The 10,670-nt window shown below is 37.4% G+C and overlaps 1 protein-coding gene and 1 pseudogene across 2 annotated transcripts in view; one reads left to right on the forward strand and one right to left on the reverse strand.

The window, feature by feature from the left end:
• The window catches only part of LOC106510740 (N-acetyllactosaminide beta-1,3-N-acetylglucosaminyltransferase 3 pseudogene), a 3,341-nt pseudogene extending 1,114 nt beyond the window's left edge, over positions 1 to 2,227 (forward strand).
• The window catches only part of LOC106513395 (SH3 and PX domain-containing protein 2A), a 75,805-nt gene extending 65,602 nt beyond the window's left edge, over positions 1 to 10,203 (reverse strand). The window contains exon 1 of one of the 2 annotated variants that reach the window (XM_014002204.1): positions 9,881 to 10,203. In XM_014002204.1, coding sequence (XP_013857658.1) covers positions 9,881 to 9,952 — 72 coding nt within the window. In that variant the 5' untranslated portion in view covers positions 9,953 to 10,203. The remainder of the gene's footprint in view (positions 1 to 9,880) is intronic. The other variant, XM_014002211.1, reaches the window with a different exon arrangement.
• Positions 10,204 to 10,670: the final 467 nt, after the last annotated feature.

The raw sequence follows: 10,670 nt of genomic DNA on the forward strand, positions 1-10,670 counted from the left end.
ACCTAAAATTGTTTTTAAGGTTGTTTCCAGAGTGCAAAAGTTACAAATGTTGTCCACAAAAACAGCCTGTATGAACTTAAACAAAATGTAAGTGAGTGCATTACGAACAAATAAATCTAAAATTTGCTGTCAAACAGAAGGAGGAAAGATGAAATAATCTCAAGAAGCTACAATATTTTTTAATTAAGACATACGGTAACATGTGCAATCCGACCAGTTGCTGAAGTATCATAATAACTAGTGTGACAAAAGTACATTAAGTATCCAAAAACATCGCAGACACCTGCTTTTTAATAGTCAGATTTGGATTTATTTAAAAAAAAGTTAATCAAAAATGATCTCTTACATCTTGGGGGGACTTTTACAGGATGTAATTGCTTTAGATTTTTTTTAATCTTCTTTGACAGATAACAACTATCATGTATAATTAAAAAGTTAGTTTTATAAATTGCACTGATTTGTGAATTTACTGTTTCTTAAATACATTTACACCCTTTTGACAGTATTTAGTTTAGAAATAATCCACAGACAGTTAAAGTTCTAATTCAACAACTGTATCCTCAAAAAAGAAAAAGGTAAAAAAAAAGCATTAACAAAATATAGATTTGTTTTGAGCCAAATTTCACCTTACTGACCTTTCATCTTCATAAGTCTTAAAATTTTCACTGTAAAATGTAAAGCGAAAACATAGAAAAAATACAAAATACTTTAAATGCCAGTCACCCGAAATACCGGTAGATCCAGAGCGACATCTGTGGCCTGTGTGTTTTTGATTGAAAATGCCAACATGGAGGGAGGGAACTTTCAGAGTGTGTCAGCAGAGGACAACATGACATAGCAAATAACAAACTTCCTGCAATCTAAACAATCTCTTTAAAGCATTAACAATAGCCCCACCCCTTTTCGTGCTAAATATTCTACATTTGAGCTGAATGTTTGTGAACCATGTTAAGTAAAAGTACAGAAACAATATGTAGCTTTTAGGTTTCAAAGTATGTCAAAAACAGAAATATAATACCTACTTCTACACAATGGAAATAACACAATGGTTTTCATCTTCTTTTTTTGTTTTCTTTTTAGAATGTCAACGTTAAAAAACGTCTGCGCCACAACGGCCATGCTGCTTGGCCTCGTTCTGATGCTTGCTTACATCAGCGACACTGAAGGCCCCTTTGACTCTCAAAATGTTAACAGCCGTACTCTGGAAAGTGTACGCGTCGCTGCAGACGATGAAGATGGCAACTTTACAATAGAACCCTTACCCTCAAGATGTGAACRAAATACCTCAGTTGCAAATATCTCTGGTTTTGAATCGCTGTCTCCTCAGATTCAGACATTCCTTTACTATCGCCACTGTCGCAGTTTCCCAATGATACTTGACCTCCCTCACAAATGTGGACGACCAAATAAACCTGAGGATATCTTCCTTTTGCTGGTTATTAAAAGCCCCCCTAAGAACTATGAGCACAGAGAGGTGCTGCGCAAGACTTGGGCTAAAGAAAGGACGCACAACGGGAAATGGATTCGGACCATCTTCATCACAGGAACGGTTGGTTCAGGATTTGAGAAACAGAGAATGAACAAACTCCTGGCTCTAGAACATCAACAATACAACGACATCCTTCAATGGGACTTTGATGAATCCTTTTTCAACCTGACTCTGAAGCAGATTCTCTTCCTTGAGTGGCTGGACAGAAGATGTCAACATGTTCATTTCCTGATGAATGGCGACGATGATGTTTTCGCCCACACAGAAAACATGGTAGAGTACCTCCAGAGCCTCAAGGACAACAATGGGAGCAAGCACTTCTTTACCGGGCACTTGATCAAAGATGCGTTTCCCAATAGAGATCCGAACAGCAAGTATTATATTCCACCTCAAGTGCACGAGCAAACCCCATACCCCCCATACTGTGGTGGTGGGGGTTACCTTTTTTCTGGCTACACCGCTTCRGTCATTTACAACATGTCTAAGTCCATGGAAATTTATCCTATTGATGATGCTTATATGGGGATGTGTTTGGCCGCAGCAAATCTTGAACCTAGTAGTCATATGGGTGTGAAAACACTCGTATGGTACATCCCCTCTGAAACACTTGATAAGCATGACCCTTGTTACATGAAGGAACTCCTCCTGGTTCACAAATTCTCTCCAGCCAACTTATATGTCATGTGGCATGAAGTGCATGACCCCAAACTACAATGTGGTCTCAGCAATTTGACATAACACAATCACTTTTTGTCACTTTGCTCTTTACATGAGCTTGCATTGTAGAAATGAAGGTTAGAATTGCACAGTAGTTCTCAATGCAGTTCAACACAGTTTGGTATTTTTTAAAATCTTATTTATAAAGATAAACAGTCAACTAGCGACTCAGTGACAGTGAGGAATATAAGACAAATGTGATCTATGAAAATGTTGTTTGTTTGTGTTTGTTTGTTTGTTTTTGAAAGAGTGACTAGTGTCGGAATGCCTACATTTTTAATTTTCTTTAATTGTCATCCCACAATTTGTTCATTTGATGCTGTGTTAAGAAACAACAGACTCTAACGACAAAGAGCGTCAATGTAAAGGTGCCTTTAAAAGAGAAACGTCTAGCTTTTTTCTGTTTTCCCCTACCAGCTGACATAAAGACAATTTTAAGGGTCATAGAGAAACACCAGACTATAATAATACCCTCTCTTCCAAGAAGCATGTATCTTTTCAGTCCTACATGGATAAAATACAATAAACAATGCCAAAAACAGCCAACGGTGTGAGAATGTTACACAGCAGATTAAGAATTGTAAACCATATACTAAACAGTTTACAAACCAAAACACAAAGACTGAAAAACTTAGGACACCATTTATTCACAGCAGCAACAAGTTCCYATAAGTGGTATTTGTTCTTCGTTTCAGGCTAAACGAGCTCTGTACCGGAAAGCACACAGTAGAGGTGAAACCATCTACAGTGAGGAATAAAACAATGTAGTGTACTCTGTTGTATTATTGACGCAAATTCATTGTTACAAATATAGCTTTGAACCGGTTGAGTAACCAATGAGCTCTATGCAAATTTGTGACGTTATTTTTGATTTGCATATTTTATGTCATCAACCATGACTAAACAAAAATACAGCATATTTTGACACTAACACTCAGGATGGGACGACAGTAAAATGTGTGTGCTAACTGGTTCCTGTCAAACACTTAAGGCTTCAACCTGTCTGAACAATCCAACACCTGCACAAACAAATATAATGACAGGGGCCACATAGTTATGCTACGTTCACACCGAACGCGTTTTGAGCAGCAGGAGCGGCCGATTCACATGCAAAGTCTATGGAGGACGCGCCTCTTGGTGTCGTGCGTCATGTCACGTACGTTTTTGGGCGGCGCGCAAGGAAGGCGGAAGGGGCGCAGAGCATTTTCCGCGAATGCGGTGCTGCGGAAGCTGCCGCCACCCGAGCCGCCGCCAGAGTTCAAATATCTGAACTTTTCGCCGCTCGATGCATCTCCCACTGAAAACCGAAACAGACGGACTGGAGATTTTTACCTGAAATCGACCGTGTGCAGTTGGATTTTCTGGCAGGATATGTCAGCACCGATGTGGATCAGCTGCTCGGGACCAAAAAAAAAAAGAAAAAAGTCCGTCAGCTGGCAGCTTGTGGAGTGACGAAACTAACCAAACAAATCGCCTCTTAATCATCTGGTGAGTTAATTATCTGCTGTGCGCAACGTTCGCTTGCTTTTTAGTAAATAAATCAACGCCATTTTCTTTTATTTTATCTTTATTCACCCGTCGAGGACACGCTCCTCCCACATCCCGCTGCTGCTGCTTGTTCTGGTCTGAACACTAGTGCGTTCTCAGTCTGAAAATAGTGCGTCCAACGAGAGACGTTTTGTGCTTTTTGGCCGCTCAAAACGCGTTCGGTGTGAACGTAGCATTAGACAAGCTAATACCTTTAGGGAACAATCAGAAGTGATTCAGATGAAGTGRGTCATAAACCGGTTGTTCCTACTATGTTTTAATTTAATGCTCACAGTATGCAAATTAACTTAACAATGGATTACATAACAATTAATATATTTCTGTATAAATTAGACGGACTATTTGCCATGTACTTTTGTATTTATAAATGCTTWTTGKTTGATATTCTTAACTTGCTGTTACTTGTGTTATAAAATATTTATGTATTGTAAATTTGTAAACAATTACAATAACAAGTTATTCATTACAAAATCACCAAACTTGGATCTAAATGTTATTGACTAATGAGGAGTTGGAGAAAAGTCATGCAAATCCCCAAAATTATTTAGGGTTTTATCTTTTTGAATGAATGTCAAGGTAAAATTTGGGGGCAAATGAGTTCACTGTACATATGTGTGTGCGCGCATGGGTGAATGTCTGTAAATGTAAAGCGCTTTGGGGTCTGGAGGGACTTGATAAAGCGATAATAATGATTGTAATAAGTTTGTTGTAAGTAAGTAATGATTGATGATAAGTTCAGTCCATTTACCATTTTACCATATTAGGGTGTCTGAATTCTTTGACACAAATGCAACCCACAATAAATGTAAAAAGCTTACTGCAATTGTTTATCAGACTTTACGAACTGAAATTATAAAATTCAAGTGACGTTCAGCATACGGTGCATTATGTAAGACAAATAAATCCAAAATTTGCTGTCATTTACAAGGATGGTAAGGTTTTTGAAAGAACKTGAAGAAGTTAGAATATTTTTTACTTAAGACAAACGGAAACACAAGTGTTATCCAACCAGTTGCTGAAGTAATAACTTGGCAAGCTGGTGTGACAAACATACAGTACTTTATGTTTCACAAAAACATCTTTGACACCTGCTTGTTATTTTTTATTTCCTGYAGAACCAGTCAGATTTAGACTTATTTTAAAAAAAAACACACAAACCAAAGCTGTTCTCTAACATTTTTGGAGGACTTTTACAAAATGTAATTAGAATCACTCTCTCTTTCTCTTCATCTCTATCATGTATATTTAAAACAGTTAATTTTATAAACGGCACTGACCAGAAGACTTACTGTTGTTTAAAGGCATTTACAGACACCTAAAGTTTAAATTCAATAAATTAATCCTCAAAAAACAAAACAAAAAATATCACTCTCTAATTCTAATTATAGATTTGCTTTAAGCCACATTTGACCTTTTTGACTTTTCAAATATACCGGTATCTAAAACTTAAATGACATCGGTGGCTGTAAGGCGTAATGTGTCTTTTTGTTCGAACATGCAAATAAGGAGGGAGGAACCTTTCACAGTCTGTCAGCAGAGGACTGCATAACATAGGAAAACTATTACTGCAATGTAARCAATCTCTTTAAAGCAAGCGCAATAGCCCCACCCCTTTTTGTTTAAAAGATTTTATTTCTGAGCTGTATGTTTCTAAATGTGTTAAAAGGGAGGTTTTATGTATTTTTCAGGCACATAGTTAAATTCTATTCAACAATCAAGTAACTATGTTGCTTTCAGATGTTGAAAATGTTGTATATATCAAAAATATATTTGATTTAACATCATAGCCTATCTAAACACCCTGAAATTACCATCTAAATTCAATATTGCACAATACCTCCTCTTTAACTTAAACTACATTAACAATATATAGCTTTTAGGTTCCCAAGTATGGTGGAAACAGAAATGCAATATATACAAAAAAATCTGGAATTTCTTGTTAAAATATTTAATATTTTAGTGAAAGCTCAAAAAAATATGTTTGGTAAAAGAGGACTTCTAAGATATAGATCTGAAACAAATATCTCATTTTATTTGACCTTATAAAAAATTAATTTCTTCTATTTGTTGGGTCTAATGTTTGTTTTGTTTTGTTTTGTTTTCTTGTACAAAGTATATTTTTGAGAAAAAAATACATAATGTGAGTCACTTTTTTTTTTATTTAAAAAGAGTCAATAAAAAGAGATTGTGTGAACTAGCAATAGTCTCTTGAATATAAAATTTTGTTGGCACAGAAGACTCTTTTGGACTGCCTAAAGCACTAAAAAGTGTTTCTAAAGTGAAGTCATAGAAATTTGGGTTTTATACAGTGTTACCTGCTCCGTAATATGTATTAAAGACCAAGTTTTCTTTATCAATAATAAAACTAAGAGCCATTTTCTATTTTGATTTTTTTTCTTTTTGGCATATTAGCCAAGTTTGGTTGGTTACATAAATGTCTATGTTTTGATAAAACTCAGTAAATGTTTGCTTGTATTGTATTGCATCACCCACACAGTGGGTAAAATAAGTATTTAACATGTCAACATTTTTCTCAGTAAATTAGAGGTGCTAATGACATGAAATTTCCACCAGATGTTGGTAACAACCCAAGTGATCCATACATACAAAGAAATCAAACCATAAATGTCCAGAAATGAAGTTATTTGTAATAATGTGGAATGGCACAGAGAAAAAGTATTGAACACATGAAGAAAGGGAGGTGTAAAAAGGCATGGAAAGCCAAGGCACCAGCTGAACTCTCTCAGTAATTAGAAAGCAAGCCTGCCCCTTGTCAGTGCAAGTTAATATCAGCTGGTTCAGTCCCAAATGATGGCCAGGTATCACACAAGAACCATCTGATGATGGGTAAAAGTAAAGAGCTCTCTCAAGACCTTCACAACCTTATTGTTGCAAAGCATAATGATGGCATCGGTTACAGAAGAATGTCTAAACTTCTGAAGGTTCCAGTGAGCACTGTTGGTGCCATAATTCAGAAGTGGAAAGAACATTATTTCACCATAAACCGACCACGACCAGGTGCTCCTCACAAGATTTCTGACAGAGGAGTGAAAAGAATTATCAGAAGAGTTGTCCAAGAGCCAAGGACCACTTGTGGAGAGCTTCAGAAAGACCTGGAATTAGCAGGTACGATTGTTTCAAAGAAAACAATAAGTAATGCACTGAACCACCATGGCCTGTATGCACGCTCACCACACAATACTCCACTGCTGAAGAAACAGCATGTTGAAGCTCCTTTAAAGTTTGCTGCACAACATTTAAACAAGCCTGTGTAATACTGGGAGAATATAGTCTGGTCAGATGAGACCAACATTGAACTGTTTGGATGCCAGAATACACATCATGTTTGGAGGTCAAAYGGCACTGCACATCAGCCCAAAAACACCATACCAACAGTGAAGTTTGGAGGTGGGAACATCATGGTGTGGGGCTGTTTTTCAGCATATGGTACTGGCAAACTTCAAATAATTGAAGGAAGGATGAATGGAAAAATGTACAGAGACATTCTTGATAAAAATCTGCTTCCATCTACCAGGATGATGAAGATGAAACGTGGCTGGACATTTCAGCAAGACAATGAGCCCAAACACAAAGCCAAGGAAACTCTCAGTTGGTTTCAGAGAAAGAAACTAAAGCTGCTGGAATGGCCCAGCCAATCACATGACCTGAATCCAACAGAAAATCTATGGAAAGAACTAAAGATCAGAGTTCATAGAAGAGGTCCACGAAACCTTCAAGATTTGAAGACTGTTTGTGGAAGAATGGGCCAAAATCACACCTGAGCAATGCATGCCACTAGTTTCTCCATACAGGAGGCGTCTTGAAGCTGTCATTGACAACAAAGGCTTTTGTACAAAGTATTAGATAAATTTCAGTAAGTGTGTTCAATACTTTTTCCCTGTGCCATTCCACATTATTACAAATAACTTCATTTCTGGACATTTATGGTTTGATTTCTTTGTATGTATGGATCACTTGGGTTGTTACCAACATCTGGTGAAAATTWCATGTCATTAGCACCTCTAGTAATATATTTACTGAGAAAAATGGTGACGTGTTCGATACTTATTTTTCCCGCTGTATCTTGTAAAATCAACTTTTTGAGCTTTATTTTATAATGTTAAAGAAGAAATGAAATCAAATCTCCAAAGATTTATATAACCTGAGTGTCATTTAGTAAACCACATACATAAAACATCCTAGGTATCCTTTTTTCAAGCCTATTACTTGAAAATTTTGCATTTTTTTAAATCTCTAAATGCGTAAGTGTAGTTATTTTAGGGGCGGGGTTCCCCTCACAGGAAATGACACATATTGTACCACCGCTACCTTCCAAACAACGGTGAACAACCTACAGTACAAACCTGGTTACTGTCCTCCTGTTTATCATTTAAAATGGAAGCAGAAGACTTTTTTTTTTTTGAATCTGAAGAAATGCCAGAACACTGTGGGAGTAAAAGATATAAATAACAATGCCAGTATGAACCTGAACCGACAGCTGGCTCTCAGGATTCAGATGAAAATACTTCAGATTCTTCATYAAAAACAWACACAGAGCATTGCTTTAACTTTTTTATTCATGTTAAAGAAATCCTGTACTGTCCTGAGGCAGCCATTCAGGAAAACAAAAACGACTGGTTGGCCCTAGAACCGTCTTTTAGGTGCAGCTCGTCCTCTGGGCTGTGGTCTCCAAGCCAAGCTTCTGCATCATAGAGCGAATCTCCCCCATGACTCCAGCAGGCTATCAGCAGCAACAATTTGCAAACAAATACCTGGTGAAACCRCAAGTCTGCTGAGCTTGTAACWCTTCTCAGTCCAGTCCTTTTCAGATTAAAAAATGCCTTTGAGGAAATGTATTTTTGGATGCCAAGGATGGCACGGTTCTAAAGGAATGGTTTTATTTTATTTTTGGAAGTAACCCTCAGACAAAATTGTTTTTTTTTTTTACTTTTATATTTGTGCGAGCCACTTTACAGGTGATAGTTTTTTGAATAAAAGGGAATTTAACAGTGGAATAACAAGATTATTACTAAAAGACGATGCAAATCCAACACTCAGAGGTACGCGAACACTTATCTRGTAAGCTGCAAAACAACTCACTTTGTTTTGTTTGCATCGTTGTTGTTCGGTCTATCTCTGATTAGCATTCGTAAATTTATTACGGTCTGTGTTCTTTAGCTGACTCACACCATATTAATAAATAAATAAATACATCTGCTTTGCACTAACATGTGTATGTGAGGATGACTGGGAGATATCTTACCAAGCTGAAACGTTGCCTCTCTACTGACTCCGGTTCTTCAGAAAACATACTTTCTGGTCCAACAGTAAAGTTAAATTGGAGTTGCCATTTTCCTAAACAGATATTGTATAATGTTGCTGCTTTTTAAAAATTATTATTTCAACAAAATATTCTGCAACGCTACAGGTTGTAAACGGCATGAAGCTGTTGTGATGACGTGCAGAAATGGGCATGACGAATGATGTTCTTTAAGAGCAGAGGCCAAGTTCAAGGTGTTTAGAAACGGCTATGATGCAAAGTCAAATTTATTTTTGATTTATAGATAAAAACCCTGAAGGTGACATAGTTACTTGATTTTGGTATAGCACTGAACTACATGCCTGAGAAACACATAACATTGGCCTTTGGCTCCGCCATGAGGAAGTTCGGCTTAAAGACACGCCCCATGGGCGTTTCTGGTCCCAAAAGGCTTCTAGTCCTCACCTGTCGTTTTGCTCCTCAGGATGGCTGCCTAAAAACACTAAAGGATTTCTCAAACATGCATGAATGAGTCAAAGCAAGGCTTTGGGCATGTTTTTAACAAGAGTATAACATTATAACATAATATAAAACTCCAAAAAGTTAATTTTACATGATATTGCCCCTTTAAGATTTGTGAAAGATCCCCATCTGCATCCATCTCTTATGCATTTGGAACAAAATCATGTTCTTAAATTGCAGTCAGGGGGGKTTACACAAAATCACTCTGGGGGCCACAAATAGCCCGCGGGCCACTCATTTAGACACCTACCGTTCTAGAAGGTTAGACAAAGTGATGGCTCACTCAAACAGGGATCAGTTTTGCGCATGGCTTTAAAATCTTGCCGAACAGAAGACCTACTTACATAATGTTTGGAGGGATTCCTCCTCTTCTGCACGTTCACCACATTCACGTCAAGGACAGTCCGGAACTGCATCCTGGCAGAGTTTAAAAGAAGTGGAGGGGGAGAAACGCTACAAAAGAAGATCTCCACCCATGAAAACGTGACAGCTTTAAAAGAAACCAAAATGCTTGTGCAGATATAAAAGTTAAGCGGATCAAACAAAAAAAAAAAGCGGCTTCCACGGTCAGGGTTTGGGTGCAGCCATGAATAGACGGTGTCCCGGAGCTTCGGAACTCTTTGGAACGTGACAGAAAAAAAAAAAAAAAAATTGGGGGCTTTTAATCCGACCTCTCCTTCCTGAAGAGGCGCCGCTGCTGGCCGGAGCTGAAGGGGGGAGTCAGCATGAAGGAGGGGCGGGCTCTCCTCTGATGGACACACTTCACAGGAGGGATCCTTCAAGAAGAAGTCAGTTTAAACTGGGACTGCAGGTGGTTTTTCCCTTTCAAAGGTCAAGCAATAAAAGAAACAAACGATTGTTTTCTGTGGTTTTGTTTTTCTTAAATCATAACATTTTAAACATCTTAAATTATGGCATGCAAAACTTTAAACCTTAGAGTAGCTTTTATAGTGTTAGGCTATAACATTTTGTAACATTATTTTTTTAAGCCTGAAAAGAAGATCTWGAAAATGTGTCATCTTTTGGATAATTTGCCAAAGACAAAAAAAACCTCAGTGTTTTGTACACTGCAAAAACTGTCCATCTTACCATGTTTTAAAATCTTATATCCAGCCAAAAAGTCTTTTTGATCTT

The sequence above is a fragment of the Austrofundulus limnaeus genome, unplaced genomic scaffold (assembly GCF_001266775.1).
Source record: "Austrofundulus limnaeus strain Quisiro unplaced genomic scaffold, Austrofundulus_limnaeus-1.0 Scaffold0, whole genome shotgun sequence".
Classification (NCBI taxonomy): domain Eukaryota; kingdom Metazoa; phylum Chordata; class Actinopteri; order Cyprinodontiformes; family Rivulidae; genus Austrofundulus; species Austrofundulus limnaeus.